Source organism: Schistocerca americana, chromosome X (genome assembly GCF_021461395.2).
Source record: "Schistocerca americana isolate TAMUIC-IGC-003095 chromosome X, iqSchAmer2.1, whole genome shotgun sequence".
NCBI classification, from domain to species: Eukaryota; Metazoa; Arthropoda; class Insecta; order Orthoptera; family Acrididae; genus Schistocerca; species Schistocerca americana.
Genome location: NC_060130.1, coordinates 142,766,478 through 142,793,562, shown reverse-complemented (window position 1 = coordinate 142,793,562; position 27,085 = coordinate 142,766,478). Strand labels below are relative to the sequence as shown.

Here is a 27,085-nt window from a genome sequence, read left to right as displayed (position 1 = left end):
CACTGGACTCAATGCACTCTAACAACCTGGTTTAAATGGTGTTTCTGGTACCGAGCACCGCGGGTTTCGAATCCGTGCCAGACAGCATGGAACTTGATGACCACTAGAAGTCTCTGCAGCAGTCACACCATAAGCCACCGCTGCACGCGCTCTTGGCCTGAGTCTAATGTGAGGGGGCCACTGTGGAGCATGTGATCCCAGCGGCCAATAGCAACATACCCTGTTATGTATTTAGGCGGCTGCCTCTCACTCAGGAAGGCAAGCTGATATTCACGTTGAGTCAGTTGATATCTCACTTACAGACATCAGGTTTATGTTGCATGTGCTTACTTCCCATTTACAAGTGGCCGTTGTTTTGATTCTGTGAAGTTATCTCTTGTGACCCCATTGCTTAATACTTTGTTGTTGATCTTGGTGTCTTGCTCGATAGTCTGTCATCATGCATGATCTTCCATTACCGTTCGTCTGTCTTATTTGTTCGCGGGCTGCTTCCATTCGGTCCCGCCACATTTTCATTAGCGGCAACCTTCTGACTATTCCTGTTGCAGTTACAACAGTGTTAGTAGCAAGCAATTGTGACAATACACCAAGCCCATTTACTGTCAACTAAAATGTCTCAAGTCAGTTATTGCTGCAAACGTTTATTAATTGTGACATAAAACCATGTAATGTATCCAAACAGCTCATCACAAGTGGAAACAAACACTCACTGCATGGCACCAAGCACTGAGTTCCTTTACAGCTATTACATTACTTTTACACTGTGTTTTTCTGTGTAATTATATGGTATACCTGTGACAAGTGTCGCTGTGAAGAAAATGATCACAAAGCTGAAAGTCATGGATTGTTTAGACAATCAGCCATGTAGTGGGTGACCAGACAAAAGTGCTTCTACTCAGACAGTTCAGGAAGAAATGGAGACTTTAGTAGGTTTGTCTCCAGATTGTGAAGTCAGCTCTCATAAGCCGCACATCACACTGGCATTTTATGCACTACTGTTTGGACAGCACCAAGGTGTACCCTCCAATGCTATCTGTACAAATTGCAGCATCATCATGAATTTTTAGCAGAAGTGTCATAGAAACTCTGTTGCATGATGAGAAAGTCACAGTGTGATGTGGGTTTGCCACATCAGTCATGATCAGACACATTTTTGTCAAGGAAATGTGCATGCTGCTTTTCAAACTGTCAGTGTAATGGGTGTAGGGTATGCCTATATCTTACAGAATTGCATCATCCCTAGCCTCGCTGATAAACACCTGCTGGAAGGTATGACTTTTATGCAGAATTCCACTGCACCCCATATTGCTACACATGTGAAAGACCTTGTGTACACATTTTTTGATTTGAATTGTGTGCTGAGCCACCACTTCCATCATGCTTGGCCTGCCAGGTCTGCACACTTCAATACATTTGATTATTGGTTGTGAGGTTGCCTGCAGTCGCAAGTCTACCATGGCTGTCCAGCCTCATTAGGGATGCTAAAAGACAACATTCATCAGCAATTTCTCCTCATCCTTACTGATATACTGCACAGTATTACTCACAACACTGTCCACTGACAACAGGTATTGTTGATGAATGATGGCTGACATGCTGAGCATTTCCTATAAAGAGCATTGTCTTTGCTAAAAATCAATTGTTATGATAATTATTGCATTTGTGTCATATAAAGCACCATCTGCTGGTCACTTTGTGCACTTTGTTTTGGTTTCAGTAAAACCAAATTTCATTTCAGGCATGTGTGTAAAAATTTTTACATTTCTACTTACATTATTCTGTGAAGTATTGATTTTTCAAATGTTAATGGACGTTTGGATCATCCTATACACAAAGTGTTCAGAAATAACTCTTACAAAGTTCTAAGATTTGTAAAGGGGAGTGAGTACATAGTGTTTTTTTTTGTGGCGGCGTTCGTAGCGACAAGCAATTCGCTGTAGAAACGGCTTACGAAGTCACCGCCACACTTTTAATAGCGAGCCGACCGGTCCGCTGGAACAGTGAACAGAAAGATGAAAACCCAAACACTCTGATTAAATAAAAGTCGGTACTTATCTTTATTAACGAAGATACAGAAACACAGTAGTGAACTCCGTGTCTACAGAGATCTGTATAGTTCGAGTCGGAGCGGCTAGGTCAGCGTCGGCTGACGACAAACAACAACTCTGCTGCGATGAACACACAACTGACTAGCAAGTACACAATTCGGTGGCGAGTATACAACTGAGCGGCGAATACAGAACTGTCCTAGCGCTCGCGACTCCGGCGCTTAAGAAACCAGAAGCCAGCGGTGGCGCGCGCAGACTTGCGGCGATTTCCTGTCTCGCTGGCGCTGCTTATGCGGACGGCGTCCGGACTTTGATGCTGCCAACCTTTTGGCAGTGGGCTCGGGTGGCATTACTGCCTAGGATATAACAGTTTTGAATTGGAGTCCATGTCCAGAAATGTACCATTTTCGTGCTATAACCATTTGAAAACATGTTGGTAATGTGACTGTCTTTGCAAGTAATTGATTATGGATGACACAGTACATCACTTGTTTTGCAGTTCCACCAGTTAATAGCCAAAGAAATTGCTTGTGTGCTTTTTAACATGTTCCCTTCAGCGTGATGCAGTACACCCTCTTCAGATGTGCAGCATCTCCTTGGAGCACCACAGTCACATGAGCTGACGGTGAAGACATTGTATAATTGTGGCAAAAAGGGTATGTAAAGGAGTCAGACATTGTGGAGAATGATCATCATAAAGGTGACGAGCAGCTCTTTTGTTACTATGAGCTTCAGAAGGATCATGTCAGTGTATTCTACAAATGTGTACTCAACCATGTTGCTCTAACACTTACAGACACATGAATGAAGCTTGAATGAGGTCAGAGAGGTAGGATAGATGTCAAATAACATCAGACAACCTGATGTAGCCACTCCCCACCATGATTAACCTGTTGCGTAACTACCTAGCAAACATGTTTTCAAATGGCTGTAACACACAAATGGTACATTTCTGGACATGGCATCCTGTTCAAAACATTATGCATGCACTCCCCTCTATGTGCTGACTCTCCTCCACAAGTCCTAGTAGTATGTAATTGGAATTTCCAAATACCCAGTATGCAGTTATATGTACACAGCTACATGTAACTTCATTACCTACCATTTATTAACTACATTATTTATAGATATCAAAAGTAATTTGCAATTCTGTGCTCAATTTTCTGATTATGTATCATTTTGTACACAAGAAAAAAGCACAATTGTAATAGGTTAGATTCCATAGGAAGGTGGTAAGGAACTGGTGGAGTATGAAAGTCAACTGATCAAAGTAATGACTTTTTTTCAATTATTCATTTTACTATGATAATGTGAAGTCCAACATGGCAACAATAATCTAAAATGAAGGTAAGCAACCACTCAGCTGGAGCTAATTGATGCATTCCCAAACCTCACTCCCCCCCCACCGTTACTAAAGCAGTGTTCATTTGTGTTTGTGTATGTGAAATTTTATGTGCTGTCATGTATGTCTTAGAAAGTAACAACTGGAATAAAACATTCATAGGTACTGAAAGTACATAGTTCAGAGAAAGAGACTGATAGGGTGTGACACACATCAATCAGATGTAGGAGAATAGTTACCTGTTCTCATTTCAGTTTGTTATTAGTTTATCTTGGTGTTCAGAATAACTTTTTATTTAGTGATATCTATAATTTTTCATGTTTTTTTAAAACAAAAATGACTAGGTTTTTCACCTTTGAGATCCAGTTACTACACAAAAGTGCTATACCATTCATTATTAGTCTTGTATGTTATATATAATTGAATACTCCATAATATGGTTTTAAAACAAATATATAAACTATTTCATAGGATATAAGTATTTTGGACAGTATCATCCTTGCTTGATACATGCTCTGAGTTAGATTCCTGTAAACAAGTTTTATAATTTTTCATTTCAGACTTCCAAATGAAGACAGCAGTGCATTTGGCCAGTTACGTCAAGGATCACATTGCTTACAAGTTGAAAATGAAAAGTCACCTGTATCACTTGCTTTGTGCAGTGAAATGTCCACATCACAAAACCTTTGGGCATACAATTCACACCTACATACTATCCAGCATGGTAAGCTGTGCCTTGCTGTACCAGAGGGCACTGTAACACCACGTCTTCAAACATGCCACTCTTCACCACAGCAGGTAATACAGACTACAAACTGAAACTACTGTAATGACCATTGAATGATCAATGGTACAAACAACTTGAAGCAATTATTTTCTTTGTCTTTAGTAACTTTCCCATGCACAGTTTGTTACTGGTGATTTGCATTCTTAATGACTCTGAGATTACAGTCAACTTATTCTTATTGTTGATAATACTCATACACTCTCACACAGCATTATTCACATGCTCTCTAAATGACCACACCCTTTGATTTATAAGTGTACTGACTGAAAAATGCAAAAACTACAGAAGAGAAAGCTTTATTAATACACTAGCTGCACAAGCAGTTCAAATAATCCAATTTAAGAAATTGTTGAGTAATAGGTTTCCGTTACACTGACGATGTATTATTAATTTTACTATAATGTAGATTTGTTTAGTATTATGCATGTGTAAGAACTTCCTCAAGTAGTGTATATTTTCATAATGGATAATTTACAAGAAATTCCCTTTTCTAACAAAGCAGTAAAAAGCAATGTGTGTTTACCATTTTTATCGCTCCCCCTCCTGCCCCATCTCTCTAGTTCTGTGAACTATGTATCTTCTGTGTTTTTATCTAAGAATATTTTATTCCATTTATTATTTCCTCCAATTTTTCAGAGCTACATGACTGATAGCTCAAGAAACAATCATTATTTGACTTGTTATGACATTTTCTGTCAAGAAACGCTGTGTTTATATTGCTGGGTTTTATTCATCAATCCACGCCCATTATCTGTCATGAATTACTTCTTTATACATTATCACTACCGAATCACCTACTTGCTGATTATTCCCAGGAATTTTATTGATTTTTAAAATATTGTGTTTGTTTTAGCAATCAAGACCACATCTCAGTACAAATCTTGTCTTAGGTGTTTACTTTGTATTGTAGCCAAGTTAATGTTACAACTGCAAGTAATATGAACCCAAGTTAATACCCATGAACAAATCCAGAATTTCCTTAAACAACACCACACAATAAAACAGTATTTGAAACAGTCAACATTCAAAAAATTGAGGTAACAATTATATTTGAGAATCAGTGTAACAAAGGCCTCTGTGATGAGATACAAGCAGAATCCACTTGCTTGGCTGTATATTTATTTCCTATAGAGGGCTAACAGCCGTACTCTTGGGGCTACAATCCCTTGAGTCATGGCTGCCGAAGGCAGAACTGTGTGTCATATAAACTATATTGCTGCTGCTCCCCGAGATCATCTCCATACCACAAGAATGGTGGGTTATAAGCTCCCTATACCCTTTAAGTGTTAGTGTCCATAGTGAAACTGGGACTGGTGATATAGGAGGAAGGGAGATCAATATTCCTGCCAAAGCTCTGTTTACAATTGGTGACATGGACAGGGCATTTGGTACTTGTTCCTCTACTGGCACAGGACTTCCACATTTGGGAGCAGTGGTTCAATCTCCATATGCTTCCTATAGTCCAGTGTCTGTGGTCTCTGTCATTTTTTGTATCAGTGGCCCAATGTGCATCCAAAATGGTCCAGCATAAATTCAAGTGCTGGCCCATAGGTCAGAAACATTAGAGAAAAGAGGGCTGTGAAGAAGACATCAACCAAGTGCACACTGACCAACCCCTCTCTAGGACGACAATGTGACAGCAGCCCCCTCTATGCGAAGAGATTGTAAGTGCTGCACTGGCCTGGCCATGGCCAGTTCTGCGAGTTCTACGAGAAGCATCAAAACCGGCAAGCTGGACAGAAGCATTCACTGTATTACTCTTCACTGTATAGCTCTTGTATTACGAATTGTATATACTGAAGAGATTTCTTGTTTGTCTGTCACCCTTTGCTCACAACACATCTGTATTTCTCAAAGTTAAGTATTGTCATTAATTTTCTGTAACTAAAATTCATTAATACGATTTGCTTGAACTGTTGTCAAGTGATCTGAGAAAGCATGTTTCCTAGGCACCCCATATTTGACAAGTAGGTAGTATATAACATTGGCAATGAGGTGTACAAAGAACCCAGAGCTGACAGCCACCACTGTTTTGTTTTTTTGTGGGGTGTTGTGTTTTGCTGGTGCCTTAATTCTACAGTGTCTTTCCTTCACAGTGGTGTGTTTACTTGCTTTAATAGTCTCTCTTATAGTGTTTTAGCTAATCAGTGTTTTCAGGTGGACATTGCAAAAATGTTCTTTGCCTTTTTACTTATTTATGTTGCTTGTATTGTCTGTTTATTGCATTTGTCTCTTGCAACATGCCCACCCCAACTCTCCCACCCCTTCTCAGGTGCCACAGCTCCAAGGATATATACAACAGAGCTGACACAGGTGTTTCAGTTTCAGAGTCAACCTTACTAAATACAGTACAGCAGCTATTCACTGCTCTAGCCACCAATATGGTGCAGCAGGCACCTACAGTAACTCTGAGTGCCATACCACCTTTTTGCCAGTTCCATGAACAACAAGAGGAATGTCTCGAGTGGTTGCAACAGTCTGAGGCCCACATAATTGCTCACAACATATCAGGTGCTCTGAAACTCCATGATTTATTGTCAGTAGTAGGAATTGCAGTGTTTTACCTCATACAGAAGTTATTCCCTAATGCAACTCCAAGCGAACTTTCCTATGAACAGGTTGTAGATTCGCTAATTAACTATTATGACCAATAAGTGAATGTGGTAGCAGCTAGGTACTAATTCTTCAATTGTAAGAAAAGGTCAGAACAAACTTATCATTAGTAGGTAACAGATTTGAAGGGTATGACAAGGAAATGCAAAATGCAGATGTGTTTGTGGTGCTTTATATTCAGATGTTATGTTGTATGATGTGATTGTGTGCAATGTCACTGATGTCAAACTTTGAGAACAGATTTTGAAACAGTCCAATCCATCATTTCAGCACGTAGTGCAAATACTAGATCAGTGTGATTCAGGTGTCATGTCAGCTGATAAATTTGAGCAGCCACAAATATGTTGAGTTGAGTCACCCCTTGCTAGTGACCAGCCCATCAGGCAGGGGCTGCTTGCATGTGCCATGCCACATAAACAGTTCTCCATGCCATGCAAACAGCTCTCTAAACAGGCAAATGGAATTAGGTCATGCCCTCAGTGCTATTCACTGCACAAACACCAAGACTGCCTGGCAAGACAAGCACAGTATTACACTTGTGGCAGGAAAGGTCGCGTACAATCTATCTGTTTGCAACAGAACAAACATAAGAATTCTGCTCACTCACAAAAATTTTGTAACTAATGTAGTGCATTAAAATCCTGCAACAGGCATTAGCAAAACTAGCAAGTGAACAGTTTCTTCAGTGCTACACCAGTCCAACAAACTTTTTGTTCACTTGTATATTAGTGGTGGAATACGTGTGAAATTTAAATTTGACACAGGTGCCTTTGTTACACTGCTGAATCATAACGCATATGAACTGTTAGGCTCCCCATGCCTGTCTAAAACTAGCATGCACCTGACAGCTTGTAATGGACAAGACAATCTCATTCTTGGAAAATATACTTTGCTTGCTATGTATCACTCACATACGTGAACTATAACTTTCACTGTACTACAATCATGTGATTGTGAGAACATAATTGGTCTTGATTCTTTTGATTAGTTAGGCTTTCAAATTCAGGACAATGTGTTGTCAGTGTCTGCATTCAATGCAAAAGACAGTGTAGCTAGTTTGCTGAAAGAGTTCCCTGAACTTTTTTCTGAAGGTTTAGGCAAGACAGACAATGTTGTTGCACATATTACTATGAAAGACAATGTCCAGCCAAAATTTTGCCAGGCCAGAACTGTACCCATTGATTTATGGGACAACTTAAAGACTTGCGAGATAGCAGAGCTGTTGTGCCCATACCAGCTAGTCAATGGGAAAGGCCACTTGCTCTCCAAACCTTGAAGTTGCACTCACCTCTGTGTTGACTTTAAGTCTACAGCCAACCCCCAAACTGTGATTGATACTTACCCCTTTCCATGCCCAGACGATCTCATGAATAGATTAGGCACTAGCCACTACTTTTCAAAAACTGATTTGTGCAACACATATCTTCAAATACCACTAGATGAAGAATCTCAAATGTGTATGTTGTGAACACTCACTTGTGCTTGTTTAAATATTTGCATTTGCTTTTTGGTAGTGCTTTCGCACCCACCATTTTCCAATGGTATTTGAAACAGCTGACTACTCAAGTACCAAACTGTTCAAACTATTTGGACAATATTGTTGTACACCTGAAGAGCACATTGCAGATATGTGTGCTTTGTTTCATGTGTTATCTGATGAAGTGTGATGTTTTTAAACCTAAGTTGTAGTATCTTGGTCATGTCATAAACAGTCAAGCTGTACATCCTCTTCAGTCACATTTGTTAGCCATACGGGACCTGCCGGACCCTCACAATGTCACAGAATTCCAGTCAGTTTTAGGGAAAATGAACTATTATATTCAGTTCATATTGAATGCTGCCCAAATCGCATCTCCATTGCACTGCTTGCATTTCAAGAATTCCCCCTTTGTTTGGACAGGTGAGTGCCAAGAAGCTTTACAGAAACTGAAAGATTCATTGCTCAGTTATCAATGCTTGGTTCACTACAATCCTGACAAACTGGTTGTGTTGCAAGTTGACACTTCCTCTTACAGAATTGGTGCAGTGCTTTGCACAGAATTGGTGATAAGGACAGGCCTATTGCTTTCACATCAAAAATGTTATCAAAACTCAGTGTAACTATTCACAAATAGAGAAAGAGGCATTGGCTATTGTGTATGGTGTCACCTAATTCCACTGCTTGGCCTAAGTCACAATCACCATGGCAATGTGTGCACATAGATGTTGCAGGAGATTTTTGGAAAACCTGTAGGTTGATTGTGGTAGACTCTCATAGCAAGTTTCCTTTTTTTTGTGGCAATGAACTTAACAATGTCACATAGTGCAATTCGGGCATTGTCCTCTATTATTTGCCTCAAAGGTTTGCCTGAAATCATAGTGTCAGACAATAGCCCTCAGTTCACGTCAAATGAATTTGAATAGTTCTGTGAATGCAATGGCATACAGTAGCTATCTAGTGCACTGTTCCATCCACAGTCTAGTGTCAAAGTGGAACGTTTTGTCAGAACCTCCAAGCAGCAGATGACCAAACTTCGCACCTCACACACCATGGGTCAAGCATTGCAACTGCTTCTCGCCTTCTGTCACTCACAACCACGAGATGGACCTTCACCGGTGGAATTGCTTCATGGCCGCCACCATCAGACACTGCTCCACCAGCTCCACCCTCCTTAGCATCAGGTGCCAAAGGAAGTCCACAAGTATCACTTTGCGCCACACGATATTGTGTTTTACAGGGTTCCTAGTGGCGCAATGTGAGATCCTTCCTCGACTTGGTGCATGCGTGTATCTCATTTCAGGTCCTGACAGATTTAGGCACTGACATCACAATCAAATTCGCCACTGTCATGTGCATGGCGATCCTTCTGTGTCTCTCCCTCAGATTCACAGATCTCGAGGACAGTGTGGCCACTGCAATGATGAGAAGGTGTCACTGTGACACAGTTGGACGACCCCGTAGAGATGGAGCTTTCACCTCCTCTGCCTCCTCTTGTCCTACTGATGGAGCTGGACCTGCCCCACAGCAGCATCAGATTCATTCTACAGCTGGTTGTGGGCTTCAGGAGGTGGACACATACCCTTCTGGTTATTTTCCAAGGGACGTTTCTGCCAGAGCGAGGGCTGGATGGCAGGGTGTGACCAGAAGCCTGATGTCCCCTGCAGCTACAGCTACCGGTTCAGTGCAACATCCACAATCCTGCCTATCCTCCCATTCTCGAGCTTCTTACACGATGATGGTCTGTCACTTTGGGGGGGGGGGGGGGGGGGGCAGGAATGTTCTGGCATAAAGTCAAGTGCCGCATGCCAGTCAGGGACATTAGAGCAGAGAAATCTGTGAAGATGGTGACAGCCAATTGTACACAGACCAACCCCTCTCTGAGATGACAATGCAACGACAGTGCCCTCTAGGCAAAGAGAACATAAGCACTGCACCTGCCTGGCTGTGGCCAGTTCTGCAAGTTCTATGAGAAGTGTCAAGACCAGTGACCTGGATGGAAGCATTCACTGTATTACTTCTCTTGTATTCCGAATTGTATATACTGAAGAGATTTCTCATTTGTCTGTCACCCTTTGCTTGTAACACATCAGTATTTCTCAAAGTTAAGTGTTGTCATGTATTTTCTGTAAATAAAATTCATGAATATGATTTGCTTGAATTTTTGTCTAGCAATTCAAGAAAGCAGGTTTCCTAAGCACCCCGATGAGTAGGTAGGATACAACAAAAGTTCATTCATCAGCAGCACAATATGCATCCAATGGTAACTTAGGTCTGGCACATTGGTAGCCTTAGATTAGATTAGATTAGATTAGTACTTGTTCCACAGATCATGAATACGACACTTCGTAATGATGTGGAACATGTCAAGTTAATAAAAGGTGTCCATACAAGATAATACATCCCACAAAATATTATATGACACTTCATTTTTTTGGGGGGGGGGGGGGGGGAGGGGGGTTGAGGAAATTGGAAAATACCCACTCACTATATAAAAAAATTAATTTAATGAGTAGAAGGAGTTGCCATTAAGAAATTCTTTTAATTTTCTTTTAAATGCTATTTGGCTATCTGTCACACTTTTGATGCTATTAGGTAAGTGACCAAAGACTTTTGTGGCAGCATAATTTACCCCCTTCTGAGCCAAAGTTAGATTTAACCTTGAGTAGTGAAAATCATCCATTCTCCTAGTGTTGTAGCCATGTATACTGCTATTACTTTTGAATTCGTTCGGATTTTTAATAACAAATTTCATAAGTGAATATACACTCCTGGAAATTGAAATAAGAACACCGTGAATTCATTGTCCCAAGAAGGGGAAACTTTATTGACACATTCCTGGGGTCAGATACATCACATGATCACACTGACAGAACCACAGGCACATAGACACAGGCAACAGAGCATGCACAATGTCGGCACTAGTACAGTGTATATCCACCTTTCGCAGCAATGCAGGCTACTATTCTCCCATGGAGACGATCGTAGAGATGCTGGATGTAGTCCTGTGGAACGGCTTGCCATGCCATTTCCACCTGGCGCCTCAGTTGGACCAGCGTTCGTGCTGGACGTGCAGACCGCGTGAGACGACGCTTCATCCAGTCCCAAACATGCTCAATGGGGGACAGATCCGGAGATCTTGCTGGCCAGGGTAGTTGACTTACACCTTCTAGAGCACGTTGGGTGGCACGGGATACATGCGGACGTGCATTGTCCTGTTGGAACAGCAAGTTCCCTTGCCGGTCTAGGAATGGTAGAACGATGGGTTCGATGACGGTTTGGATGTACCGTGCACTATTCAGTGTCCCCTCGACGATCACCAGTGGTGTACGGCCAGTGTAGGAGATCGCTCCCCACACCATGATGCCGGGTGTTGGCCCTGTGTGCCTCGGTCGTATGCAGTCCTGATTGTGGCGCTCACCTGCACGGCGCCAAACACGCATACGACCATCATTGGCACCAAGGCAGAAGCGACTCTCATCGCTGAAGACGACACGTCTCCATTCGTCCCTCCATTCACGCCTGTCGCGACACCACTGGAGGCGGGCTGCACGATGTTGGGGCGTGAGCGGAAGATGGCCTAACGGTGTGCGGGACCGTAGCCCAGCTTCATGGAGACGGTTGCGAATGGTCCTCGCCGATACCCCAGGAGCAACAGTGTCCCTAATTTGCTGGGAAGTGGCGGTGCGGTCCCCTACGGCTTTGCGTAGGATCCTACGGTCTTGGCGTGCATCCGTGCGTCGCTCCGGTCCGGTCCCAGGTCGACGAGCACGTGCACCTTCCGCCGACCACTGGCGACAACATCGATGTACTGTGGAGACCTCACGCCCCACGTGTTGAGCAATTCGGCGGTACGTCCACCCGCCCTCCCGCATGCCCACTATACGCCCTCGCTCAAAGTCCGTCAACTGCACATACGGTTCACGTCCACGCTGTCGCGGCGTGCTACCAGTGTTAAAGACTGCGATGGAGCTCCGTATGCCATGGCAAACTGGCTGACACTGACGGCGGCGGTGCACAAATGCTGTGCAGCTAGCGCCATTCGACGGCCAACACCGCGGTTCCTGGTGTGTCCGCTGTGCCGTGCGTGTGATCATTGCTTGTACAGCCCTCTCGCAGTGTCCGGAGCAAGTATGGTGGGGTCTGACACACCGGTGTCAATGTGTTCTTTTTTCCATTTCCAGGAGTGTATATATATACATATTGTGAGGCTACAGTGAAGATCTCTAGTTCTTTAAATAAGTGTCTGCAGGATGATCTTGGATGAGCTCCAGCAGTTATTCTGATTACACGTCGGCAATGAACACTCTTTTACTCAATGGTGAGTTACCCCAGAATATGATGTCATACGAAAGCAGAGAATGAAAATAGGTGTGGTAAGCTAATTTACTGAGATGTATATCGCCAAAATTTGCAATGACCCTAATAGCATAAGTAGCTGAACTCAAACGTTTCAGCAGATCCTCTGTGTGTTTTTTCCAGTTCAACCCCATACACATAGAAATTTTGAATATTCTACCTTAGCTACAGATTTCTGATTGAAATCTATATTTATTAATGGTGTCATTCTATTTACTATGTGGAACTGTATGTACTGTGTTATGTCAAAGTTTAGTGAGAGCCCATTTGCAGAGAACCACTTAATGATTTTCTGAAAAACATCATTTACAATTTCATCAGTTAATTCTTGTCTGTTGGGTGTGATAGCTATACTTGTATCATCAGCAAAAAGTACCAGCTTTGCACCTTCGTGAATATAGAATGGCAAGTCATTAATATATATTAAGAACAGCAGAGGACCCAAGACCAAACCTTGTGGCACCCCATTCTTGATTGTTCCCCAGTTTGAGAAATCACCAGTTTTTGCATATTATGTGAACTGCTTATTTCAACATTCTGCACTCTTCCAGTTAGGTATGATTTAAACCATTTGAGCACTGTCCCATTCATACCACAGTACTTGAGCTTATCTAGAAGTATTCCATGATATACACAGTCAAAAGCCTTTGAGAGATCACAAAAAATCCCAACGGGTGACTTCTGGTTACTCAGAGAATTTAATATTTCATTAGTGAAAGTATATATAGCATTTTCCGCTGAAAAACATTTCTAGAAACCAAACTGATATTTTGTTAAAATGCTATTTTTACAAAGGTGGGAAGCTACTCGACAATACATTACTTTTTCAAGAATTTTGGATAAGGCAGTCAGAAGAGAGATTGGGCAGTAGTTGTTGACATCAGACATGTTGATGTTGTTGTGGTCTTCAGTCCTGAGACTGGTTTGATGCAGCTCTCCATGCTACTCTATCTTGTACAAGCTTCTTCATCTCCCAGTACCTACTGCAACCTACATCCTTCTGAATCTGTTTAGTGTATTCATCACTTGGTCTCCCTCTACGATTTTTACCCTCCACGCTGCCCTCCAATACTAAATTGGTGATCCCTTGATGCCTCAGAACATGTCCTACCAACTGATCCCTTCTTCTTGTCAAGTTGTGCCACAAACTCCTCTTCTCCCCAATCCTATTCAATACTTCCTCATTAGTTATGTGATCTACCCATCAAATCTTCAGAATTCTTCTGTAGCACCACATTTCAAAAGCTTCTATTCTCTTCTTGTCCAAACTATTTATCATCCATGTTTCACTTCCATACATGGCTACACTCCATACAAATACTTTCAGAAACGACTTCCTGACATTTAAATCTATACTCGATGTTAACAAATTTCTCTTCTTCAGAAACGCTTTCCTTGCCATTCCCAGTCTACATTTTATATCGTCTCTACTTCGACCGTCATCAGTTATTTCGCTCATCATATAGCAAAACTCATATACTACTTTAAGTGTCTCATTTCCTAATCTAATTCCCTCAGCATCGCCCGACTTAATTCGACTACATTCCATTATTCTCGTTTTACTTTTGTTGATGTTCATTAGATATCCTCCCTTCAAGACACTGTCCATTCTGTTCAACTGCTCTTCCAAGTCCTTTGCTGTCTCTGACAGAATTACAATGTCATCGGCGAACCTCAAAGTTTTTATTTCTTCCCCATGGATTTTAATACCTGCTCTGAATTTTTCTTTTGTTTCCTTTACTGCTTGCTCAATATACCAATTGAATAACATCGGGGAGAGGCTACAACCCTGTCTCACTCCCTTCCCAACCACTGCTTCCCTTTCATACCCCTCGACTCTTATAACTGCCATCTGGTTTCTGTACAAATTGTAAATAGCCTTTCGCTCCCTGTATTTTACCCCTGCCACCTTCAGAATTGGAAAGATATTATTCCAGTCAACATTGTCAAAAGCTTTCTCCAAGTCTACAAATGCTAGAAACGTAGGTTTGCCTTTTCTTAATCTAGCTTCTATGATAAGTTGTAGGGTCAGTATTGCCTCACGTGTTCCCATATTTCTACGGAATCCAAACTGATCTTCCCCGAGGTCGGCTTCTACCAGTTTTTCCATTCATCTGTACAGAATTCGCGTTAGTATTTTGCAGCTGTGACTTATTAAACTGACAGTTCGGTAATTTTCACATCTGTCAACACCTGTTTTCTTTGGGATTGGAATTATTATATTCTTCTTGAAGTCTGAGGGTATTTCGCCTGTCTCATACATTTTGCTCACCAGATGGTAGAGTTTTGTCAGGACTGGCTCTCCCAAGGCTGTCAGTAGTTCTAATGGAATGTTGTCTACTCCTGGGGCCTTGTTTCAACTCAGGTCTTTCAGTGCTCTGTCAAACTCTTCACGCAGTATTATATCTCCCATTTCATCTTCATCTACATCCTCTTCCATTTCCATAATATTGTCCTCAAGAACATCGCCCTTGTATAGTCCCTCTATATATTCCTTCTGCCTTTCTGCTTTCCCTTCTTTGCTTAGAACTGGGTTTCCATTTGAGCCCTTGATATTCATACAAGTGGTTCTCTTTTCTCCGAAGATCTCTTTAATTTTTCTGTACGCAGTATCTATCTTACCCCTCATGAGATAAGCCTCTACATCCTTACATTTGTCCTCTAGCCATGCCTGCTTAGCCATTTTGCACTTCCTGTCGATCTCATTTTTGAGACGTTTGTATTCCTTCTTGCCTGCTTCATTTACTGCATTTTTATATTTTCTCCTTTCATCAATTAAATTCAGTATTTCTTCTGTCACCCAAGGATTTCTACTAGCCCTCGTCTTTTTACCTACTTGATCCTCTGCTGCCTTCACCACTTCATCCCTCAAAGCTATCCATTCTTCTTCTACTGTATTTCTTTCCCCCATTCTTGTCAATTGTTCCTTTATGCTCTTCCTGAAACTCTCTACAACCTCTGGTTCCTTCAGTTTATCCAGGTCCCATCTCCTCAAATTCCCACCTTTTTGCAGTTTCTTCAGTTTTAATCTACAGTTCATAACCAATAGATTGTGGTCAGAGTTCACATCTGCCCCTGGAAATATCTTACAATTTAAAACCTGGTTCCTAAATCTCTGTCTTGCCATTATATAATCTATCTGATATCTTCTAGTATCTCCAGGGTCCTTCCATGTATACAACCTTCTTTCATGATTCTTGAACCAAGTGTTAGCTATGATTAAGTTATGCTCTGCGCAAAATTCTACCAGGCGGCTTCCTCTTTCATTTCTTAGCCCCAATCTATATTCACCTACTATGTTTCCTTCTCTCCCTTTTCCAGTCACCCATGACTATTAAATTTTCGTCTCCCTTCACTACCTGAATAATGTTTTTTATCTCATCATACAATTCATCAATTTCTTCGTCATCTGCAGAGCTAGTTGGCATATAAACTTGTACTACTGTTGTAGGCGTGGGCTTCGTGTCTATCTTGGCCACAATAATGAGTTCACTATGTTGTTTGTAGTAGCTAACTCAAACTCCTATTTTTTTATTCATTATTAAATCTACTCCTGCATTACCCCTATTTGATTTTGTATTTATGATCCTGTATTCGCCTGACCAAAAATCTTGTTCCTCCTGCCACTGAACTTCACTAATTCCCACTATATCTAACTTTAACCTATCCATTTCCCTTTTTAAATTTTCTAACCTACCTGCCCGATTGAGGGATCTGACATTCCACGCTCCGATCCGTAGAACGCCAGTTTTCTTTCTCCTGATAACGACGTCCTCCTGAGTAGTCCCCGCCCGGAGATCCGAATGGGGGACTATTTTATCTCCAGAATATTTTACCCAAGAGGATGCCATCATCATTTATCCATACAGTAAAGCTGCATGCCCTCGTGAAAAATTACGGCCGTAGTTTCCCCTTGCTTTCAGCCGTTCGCAGTACCAGCACAGCAAGGCCATTTTGGTTAATGTTACAAGGCCAGATCAGTCAATCATCCAGACGGTTGCCCCTGCAACTACTGAAAAGGCTGCTGCCCCTCTTCAGGAACATATGTTTGTCTGGCCTCTCAACAGATACCCCTCCGTTGTGGTTGCACCTACGGTACGGCTATCTGTGTCGCTAAGGTACGCAAGCCTCCCCACCAACGGCAAGGTCTATGGTTCATGGAGGGGACATCAGACATATCCCCTTTTTTATGCAGTGCTTGACAACATCATTCCCTAAAAGCAACTGATGGTAGGACATCATCATCATCCACAGGCTCTGTAGCACACTCACACAAAAGTGCAAGTTAGCCAGTCAGAAATGTAGTTAGAAATTTGTCCTCTTTGTCAGCTCAGGCAAAAATACAAGTAGAGCAGATAGAAATTCCAGTAATCGTAGTGGTAGTAGTAGTAGTAGTAGTAGTTGTTGTTGTTGCTGTAGCAATTATCATAGTGGTAGGGCACAAAGTATAGCAAAAATAAGGAAATTGTACACTGAATGTTACTGCAGTCACAGCTGGTAGAATTATCAACAGTGTGTTGCTATGTGTTTTGCTTTCAAGAAAGGTGGACGTGGGGCTGCTGTCTATCTAAGCCACCTACAGCATTTGTCATAAAATGACACTGCATTGCCCAGCATCAACAAATACCAAAACTCCACTCAAACTGATGATCTCATGTGTACGTAGCTTTTCCATTGGATACCAGAGCTTTTGTTTCCTTTGTCAGGAGCTAGGTGCACAACCACTCCATGAATTAAAGATCTGGAATAAGATATGCCACACTGTGAGCACAGAAAATTGTAGAATCTGTGGAATCAGAATCAGAATTTTATTGTCTCATAATTTACAAGTTAAATCATTGATTTTATGTACAGGAGACTTGTCAGCTTATAACTATGATAAATTATAGATGGAATATAATATTTTTATATAATCACAATAAAATCTGAACATTATTTATTATTATTGTTTTTTATCCTGTCCAGATGGTCAGGTTATCAAAAAATTCATCAACAGAGTAGTCACATTTCTGCACCAGAGTGCTATACAATTCTCTTTTTACTGCCTCAGTTTCGATCTTTCTAAAATTTGTGTCTTTCAGTTTATTGTATACTTCATTCCCATATATTGTGGGGTCTGTGCAAAAAGATTAAGCCTGTGTGTAGGCAGCATGAAGCTTTCTTTGTTTCTAGTTTCGTAACTATGCTGGAAATTATTTGATGCTTAGTTGTATTAAGATCTCTTAATAATGGCCAACAAGATTCTCTTGCTGATAGTTTTTTCCTGAAAGGTTAATATTTTTGTCATGTTGCTAGCATTTCCCCAGAAGACAATACTGTATCTCACTACTGACTCAAAGTAACTATGGTATACTACTTGTTTTGTGTCTATACTAGTGACATTGGCTAAGATTGTCATAGCAAATGACAGGCTGTTTTGTTTATTTTTTAGATAATCTATGTGTGAGGACCATGATAGTTTTCCATCCAATTGTATTCATAAGAATTTAACATGCTCTGTTTCATTTAGCTCCTGGCTTCTGTGCATAATGTGAATATCATTTATTCAAGACTGTTTTGTCTTAAATTGCATCAGCTGTGTTTCTGAAATATTTAGCTTTAGGCCATTTAGATGGAACCAAACATCTAGGTTTTCTAGAGTTTCTATGAAATTTTCGGGAATTTTTTCTGTGTTTTTATTTTCTACCAGTACTGATGCGTCATCAGCAAATAAAACTGAATGATAATTTATATTTGTGGGTAAATCATTTACATAAAAAAAAGAAAGAGGATTGGGCCCTAACTGAGCCCTGTGAGATGGTTCTCCACTTCAAGGAGTATTTCCCTTTGCATGATGTTATGACAACCCTTTGCTTTCTCTCCATTAAATATGACTTACACCACATAATTCCATTTTTTTTCATTTTATATAATAGTATGGAGTTATTCATGCAGTCAAATGCTAAGTGACAGAAGATTCCCACAGGTTTTTGTGACTTGTCCAAAGTGGAACTAACTTTAGTCACAAATTTATTGATTGCATGAATTGTATTTTTGCCTTACTGGAATCCAAATTGATTTTTTGAGATAACATTGCATTTGTAGCAGAAATTTTGGATTTGAATTGCAACAATCATGTCAAATATCTTAGAAAACACGGGAAGAAGAGAAATTGGACAGTAATATCCCATATCATCTTTGGAGCCTTTCTTTAATACTGGTTTGACTTCTGCATATTTTAGTAAGTCTGGAAAGTGCCCATCTTCAAGTGATTGATTAACTATGCTGTGTGGTAGGTGTGCTATTATATTTGTTACAGCCTTAATGACTTTGGCAAGTATTTCATCCCATCCCACAGAATTTTTATTTTTTACATTTAGTATAGTTTTCTCTACATATTTTACTGTTACTTTGTTAAATTTAGTAGGCTCTCTTTCTTGCCCTGAATTGAGCCAAACAAATGTACATTGCCTTGATAAGAGACTACATCAACATCATATTTTGCTACATTTATGAAGGATTTATTAAAATTTTCTGATATCTGAGTAGGATGTACAATTATTTTGTTTTTTACCTTTATTTTAGAGATTTCCTGGTTGCTAGGTTTGATTCCAGGTTCAGAATTGACTACTGTCCATACTGCCTTGGATTTATTTGTGTGGTTTTTAATGAATTTAGTGTTTTCCATTTCCTTTGCTGCTTTTGAAACCTTCTTAAATAGTTTTTTATTTGCTTTAACATATTTTGTTAACTCAGGACTCGTATTTGATTTCAGCTCAGCATGTAGCTCTTTCATAAAGTTTAGTTCTATAAGCAGAGCAGAGTGACCTGAAATACCTAGGTTTAAAGAGAATTTGGCAGTGTTCTCAAAAAGGTGTGGCCATTTAGGATTTGTCAGTAAACCCTTGATTCCTTAAATAATCAAACTGCCATGTATAAAACAGCTTCAAATGTCTAATTATGTTACAAATGAGTTAATGTGTCGAATATCTGACTTTAAATACACTCCTGGAAATGGAAAAAAGAACACATTGACACCGGTGTGTCAGACCCACCATACTTGCTCCGGACACTGCGAGAGGGCTGTACAAGCAATGATCACACGCACGGCACAGCGGACACACCAGGAACCGCGGTGTTGGCCGTCGAATGGCGCTAGCTGCACAGCATTTGTGCACCACCGCCGTCAGTGTCAGCCAGTTTGTCGTGGCATACGGAGCTCCATCGCAGTCTTTAACACTGGTAGCATGCCGCGACAGCGTGGACGTGAACCGTATGTGCAGTTGACGGACTTTGAGCGAGGGCGTATAGTGGGCATGCGGGAGGCCGGGTGGACGTACCGCCGAATTGCTCAACACGTGGGGCGTGAGGTCTCCACAGTACATCGATGTTGTCGTCAGTGGTCGGCGGAAGGTGCACGTGCCCGTCGACCTGGGACCGGACCGCAGCGACACACGGATGCACGCCAAGACCGTAGGATCCTACGCAGTGCCGTAGGGGACTGCACCGCCACTTCCCAGCAAATTAGGGACACTGTTGCTCCTGGGGTATCGGCGAGGACCATTCGCAACCGTCTCCATGAAGCTGGGCTACGGTCCCGCACACCGTTAGGCCGTCTTCCGCTCACGCCCCAACATCGTGCAGCCCGCCTCCAGTGGTGTCGCGACAGGCGTGAATGGAGGGACGAATGGAGACGTGTCGTCTTCAGCGATGAGAGTCGCTTCTGCCTTGGTGCCAATGATGGTCGTATGCGTGTTTGGCGCCGTGCAGGTGAGCGCCACAATCAGGACTGCATACGTCCGAGGCACACAGGGCCAACACCCGGCATCATGGTGTGGGGAGCGATCTCCTACACTGGCCGTACACCACTGGTGATCGTCGAGGGGACACTGAATAGTGCACGGTACATCCAAACCGTCATCGAACCCATCGTTCTACCATTCCTAGACCGGCAAGGGAACTTGCTGTTCCAACAGGACAATGCACGTCCGTATGTATCCCGTGCCACCCAACGTGCTCTAGAAGGTGTAAGTCAACTACCCTGGCCAGCAAGATCTCCGGATCTGTCCCCCATTGAGCATGTTTGGGACTGGATGAAGCGTCGTATCACGCGGTCTGCACGTCCAGCACGAACGCTGGTCCAACTGAGGCGCCAGGTGGAAATGGCATGGCAAGCCGTTCCACAGAACTACATCCAGCATCTCTACGATCGTCTCCATGGGAGAATAGCAGCCTGCATTGCTGCGAAAGGTGGATATACACTGTACTAGTGCCGACATTGTGCATGCTCTGTTGCCTGTGTCTATGTGCCTGTGGTTCTGTCAGTGTGATCATGTGATGTAGCTGACCCCAGGAATGTGTCAATAAAGTTTCCCCTTCCTGGGACAATGAATTCATGGTGTTCTTATTTCAATTTCCAGGAGTGTATGTAAGCAAGAAATAGTTTAGAAAAATTTAAAGTTTATTGGAAGGCATTTAGTGCTTTCATCATGAAACACTGGATGAATGTCATCTGGGTAATTTGCACTCCTTTTTAAGCTAGTTTTTCACACACCTCAATTATTCTGACGTCTTACCTTCTGAACTGCCTGTCATACAGTGACATAATTTTGCAAATACATTCAGTGATACATGTAGATACTGTCAGCAAAGTGTTTTATGAATAGAGTTAACAGTAAATAAGTAATTAATTAAAACATGACTCATGATGCTGAAGTTTAACTGTCTGCCATTTTTAGCAAAAGCTAGTTTTCCATGCATCTGACTACTTATGACATAATAGCTCTTGAACTATGTGTCATTCAGTGATACAGTTTTGCAGGTGCATATGCGAATACTCTCTGCAAACTGTGCTGTAAATAGAGTCAGTAATAAAGAATTAATGAATTAAAACATCGTTCCAGATGTTGAAGTTTGACTGCATGAGCAGAAAAGATATAGTACCATAAGTGATAAACATTTTCCTTCAATCATTTTGTGTGGGGTGTGAGCAAGAGAAGTTTCATGAAGGTTTAAAATTATGTGTAAAGTTTGTGTCACTAATTGCTCTCATTCTCAAATACTGCATGAATATAATCAGGGTATTTGTGTGCCATCAGCCATGCTGCCTGAAGAAGAACATGCAATTTCTAACAATAGTACTTGCCTTGCTGTGTTAAACTTTTAATGTAAAATCATACCTCTTAATGAGCACATTAAAACAGCACTTTAACAGTTTTAAATTTGCTCATTAAGAAGTATGATTTTACATTTTTATTATTTAGCCATACGCTAAATAATAAAAATGTAAAATCGTACCTCTTAATGAGCAGATTAAAACAGCACTTTAACAGTTTTAAATTTGGTTAATAATCACCCAAAATTTTTATAATCAGATTATTGTTACTGCTGGAAGCAGTTACATAGGCAACCTGTGTTCAAGGATAGTAGCTTACTAACATAGATGGTTTCATATAGAATCAAAAATTGAATATCGCTTATAAGAGCACGGTCATCAACAGGAATTCATACTTCAAACTGAGAGCACAATTATTAAGCACCCATAAAGTATATGTGGAGATGAACTGCCTGCCGCAGTAGTGAGTGCTCCAATTTATTCGTACAGAGAATGTTCTAATGAAGCACAATATTCAGGCCCAGAACATTTCAGAAATTTTAAATTTTAAATGATAGGTAATTACAGGAAGTGGGAAGCATACTGGTGACCTACACAATACTATCTAACACTTATAACTGTTTCAGCTGCTGATCAAGTAATCTAACAGCCACTAAATGTTTTTGTATATGAGGAGCCTCATTTCAAATTGTATTATGTCCACCAATGGACAAAACTGAGTACAGTTTCTGAAGTGATGTTTCCTGCTGTGAAGTCAGGTTGTAACAAATCATATTCACTAACAGTGTAAATAGCTTTTGAAAACTAGCTGTTGTTTCAAATCATATTCAGTCCTCTATATAGTGTGTTTGAAACCATATCGTGTCCAACATTAACACTACATGAAGCTGATTAGTTACATTGCTCAGCTGGTTGTACGATGATGAGCAGGCTTTCCTTGACAATGCCACATGTTCAGTAATGACAGTTATCTTTTACTTGGGGACTGTGTGCAAGGGAACAGCTTTTTTGTTCAGGCAGAAATTGTTATTGGTGATAATTCAAGAGATAGCCGAAAGAGTGAAAATCTACATCTACATCTACATCTACATCTACATTTATACTCCGCAAGCCACCCAACAGTGTGTGGCGGAGGGCACTTTACGTGCCACTGTCATTACCTCCCTTTCCTGTTCCAGTCACGTATGGTTCGTGGGAAGAACGACCATCTGAAAGCCTCCGTGCGTGCACTAATCTCTCTAATTTTACATTCGTGATCTCCTCGGGAGGTATAAGTAGGGGGAAGCAATATATTCGATACCTCATCCAGAAACGCACCCTCTCGAAACCTGGCGAGCAAGCTACACCGGGATGCAGAGCGCCTCTCTTGCAGAGTCTGCCACTTGAGTTCGTTAAACATCTCCGTAACGCTATCACGGTTACCAAATAACCCTGTGACGAAACGGTCCGCTCTTCTTTGGATCTTCTCTATCTCCTCCGTCAACCCGATCTGGTACGGATCCCACACTGATGAGCAATACTCAAGTATAGGTCGAACGAGTGTTTTGTAAGCCACCTCCTTTGTTGATGGACTACATTTTCTAAGGACTCTCCCAATGAATCTCAACCTGGTACCCGCCTTACCAACAATTAATTTTATATGATCATTCCACTTCAAATCGTTCCGCACGCATACTCCCAGATATTTTACAGAAGTAACTGCTACCAGTGTTTGTTCCGCTATCATATAATCATACAATAAAGGATCCTGCTTTCTATGTATTCGCAATACATTACATTTGTCTATGTTAAGGGTCAGTTGCCACTCCTTGCACCAAGTGCCTATCCGCTGCAGATCTTCCTGCATTTCGCTACAATTTTCTAATGCTGCAACTTCTCTGTATACTACAGCATCATCCGCGAAAAGCCGCATGGGACTTCCGACACTATCTACTAGGTCATTTATATATATTGTGAAAAGCAATGGTCCCATAACACTCACCTGTGGCACGCCAGAGGTTACTTTAACGTCTGTAGACGTCTCTCCATTGATAACAACGTGCTGTGTTCTGTTTGCTAAAAACTCTTCAATCCAGCCACACAGCTGGTCTGATATTCCGTAGGCTCTTACTTTTTATCAGGTTACAGTGCGGAACTGTATCGAACGCCTTCCGGAAGTCAAGAAAAATAGCATCTACCTGGGAGCCTGTATCTAATATTTTCTGGGTCTCATGAACAAATAAAGCGAGTTGGGTCTCACACGATTGCTGTTTCCGGAATCCATGTTGATTCCTACATAGTAGATTCTGGGTTTCCAAAAACGACATGATACTCGAGCAAAAAACACGTTCTAAAATTCTACAACAGATCGACATCAGAGATATAGGTCTATAGTTTTGCGCATCTGCTCGACGACCCTTCTTGAAGACTGGGACTACCTGTGCTCTTTTCCAATCATTTGGAACCTTCCATTCCTCTAGAGACTTGCGGTACACGGCTGTTAGAAGGGGGGCAAGTTCTTTCGCGTACTCTGTGTAGAATCGAATTGGTATCCCGCCAGGTCCAGTGAACTTTCCTCTGTTGAGTGATTCCAGTTGCTTTTCTATTCGTTGGACACTTATTTCGATGTCAGCCATTTTTTCGTTTGTGCGAGGATTTAGAGAAGGAACTGCAGTGCAGTCTTCCTCTGTGAAACAGCTTTGGAAAAAGGTGTTTAGTATTTCAGTTTTATACGTGTCATCCTCTGTTTCAATGCCATCATCATCCCAGAGTGTCTGGATATGCTGTTTTGAGCCACTTACTGATTTAACGTAAGACCAGAACTTCCTAGGATTTTCTGTCAAGTCGGTACATAGAATTTTACTTTCGAATTCACTGAACGCTTCACGCATAGCCCTCCTTACGCTAACTTTGACATTGTTTAGCTTCTGTTTGTCTGAGAGATTTTGGCTGCATTTAAACTTAGAGTGAAGCTCTCTTTGCTTTCGCAGTAGTTTCCTAACTTTTTTGTTGTACCATGGTGGGTTTTTCCCGTCCCTCACAGTTTTACTCGGCACGTACCTGTCTAAAACGCATTTTACGATTGCCTTGAACTTTTTCCATAAACACTCAACATTGTCAGTGTTGGAACAGAAATTTTCGTTTTGATCTGTTAGGTAGTCTGAAATCTGCCTTCTATTACTCTTGCTAAACAGATAAACCTTCCTCCCTTTTTTTGTATTCCTACTAACTTCCATATTCATGGATGCTGCAACGGCCTTATGATCACTGATTCCCTGTTCTGTACATACAGAGTCAAAAAGTTCGGGTCTGTTTGTTATCAGTAGGTCCAAGATGTTATGTCCACGAGTCGGTTCTCTGTTTAATTGCTTGAGGTAATTTTCGGATAGTGCACTCAGTATAATGTCACTCGATGCTCTGTCCCTACCACCCGTCCTAAACATCGGAGTGTCCCAGTCTATATCTGGTAAATTGAAATCTCCACCTACGACTATAACATGCTGAGAAAATTTATGTGAAATGTATTCCAAATTTTCTCTCAGTTGTTCTGCCACTAATGCTGCTGAGTCGGGAGGTCGGTAAAAGGAGCCAATTATTAACCTACCTTGGTTGTTGAGTGTAACCACCACCCATAATAATTCACAGGAACTATCCACTTCTATTTCACTACGGGATAAACTACTACTAACAGCGACGAACACTCCACCACCGGTTGCATGCAATCTATCCTTTCTAAACACCATCTGTACCTTTGTAAAAATTTCGGCAGAATTTATCTCTGGCTTCAACCAGCTTTCTGTACCTATAACGATTTCGGCTTCGGTGCTTTCTATCAGCGCTTGAAGTTCCGGTACTTTATCAATGCAGCTTCGACAGTTTACAATTACAATACTGATTGCTGCTTGGTCCCCGCATGTCCTGACTTTGCCCTGCACCTGTTGAGGCTGTTGCCCTTTCTGTACTTGCCCAAGGCCATCTAACCTAAAAAAACCACCCAGCCCACGCCACACAACCCCTGCTACCCGTGTAGCCGCTTGTTGCATGTAGTGGACTCCTGACCTATCCAGCGGAACCCGAAACCCCACCACCCTATGGCGCAAGTCAAGGAATCTGCAGCCCACACGGTCACAGAACCGTCTCAGCCTCTGATTCAGACCCTCCACTCAGCTCTGTACCAAAGGTCCGCAGTCAGTCCTGTCGACGATGCTGCAGATGGTGAGCTCTGCTTTCATCCCGCTAGTGAGACTGGCAGTCTTCACCAAATCAAATAGCCGCCGGAAGCCAGAGAGGATTTCCTCGGATCCATAGCAACACACATCATTGGTGCCGACATGAGCGACCACCTGCAGATGGGTGCATCCTGTACTCTTCATGGCATCCGGAAGGACCCTTTCCACATCTGGAATGACTCCCCCCGGTATGCACACGGAGTGCACATTGGTTTTCTTCCCCTCTCTTGCTGCCATATCCCTAAGGAGCCCCATTATGCGCCTGACGTTGGAGCTCCCAACTACCAGTAAGCCCACCCTCTGCGACCACCCGGATCTTGCAGACTGAGGGGCAACCTCTGGAACAGGACAAGCAGCCATGTCAGGCCAAAGATCAGTATCAGCCTGAGACAGAGCCTGAAACCGGTTCATCAGACAAACTGGAGAGGCCTTCCGTTCAGCCCTCCAGAATGTCTTTCGCCCCCTGCCACACCTTGAGACGACCTCCCACTCTACCACAGGTGAGGGATCAGCCTCAGTGCGGGCAGTATCCTGGGCAACCACAGTCGTAGTCTGATCGGGGGATGCGTGGGACGAGCTGGCCGTCCCCGACAAACCCTCATCCAGAACCCCACAGTGATGCCCATTGGCAACAGCCTCAAGCTGTGTGACCGAAGCCAACACTGCCTGAAGCTGGGAGCGAAGGGATGCGAACTCAGCCTGCATCCGAACACAGCAGTTGCAGTCCCTATCCATGCTAAAAACTGTTGTGCAAAGAACGTCTGAACTAATCTACAGAGAGCGCAAACAAATCGACACAAAATTTAAACAGTTATTAAAATACAAGATTGCCTAGTAAATGCAGTATTGCTGCTACTTGCGCACTGCTGACACACTGCTCGGCGGCGGAAGGAGACTACGCGATTTTACACTATTCAGGTACTAAAACGCGATGCTACAACTCTCAAATACTATAATACACCAGAAATTTATGAATTAGACAATGCAAGTACCAAAAACACGCAAAGAAATTAAGAATTAAACTATGTAGCAAATGAGTGAGCTAGGAGTATACGACTTGCTGCTGCAGCTGCTTATCCAACGACGGCATGTCATAGCAAGAGCAAGCATTCCCTGCAGGGAAACAGTGACTGTTGAAATTACAGTTTTTCAGGACA

General features: G+C 42.0%; 1 protein-coding gene across 1 annotated transcript in view; it reads left to right on the top strand.

Moving 5' to 3' along the window:
* LOC124556526 (polypeptide N-acetylgalactosaminyltransferase 16-like) overlaps positions 1-27,085 on the top strand; it is a 582,211-nt gene that overhangs the window by 538,246 nt on the left and 16,880 nt on the right. Inside the window, exon 13 of the mRNA XM_047130482.1 lies at positions 3,951-4,188. Coding sequence (XP_046986438.1) covers positions 3,951-4,188 — 238 coding nt within the window. The remainder of the gene's footprint in view (positions 1-3,950; positions 4,189-27,085) is intronic.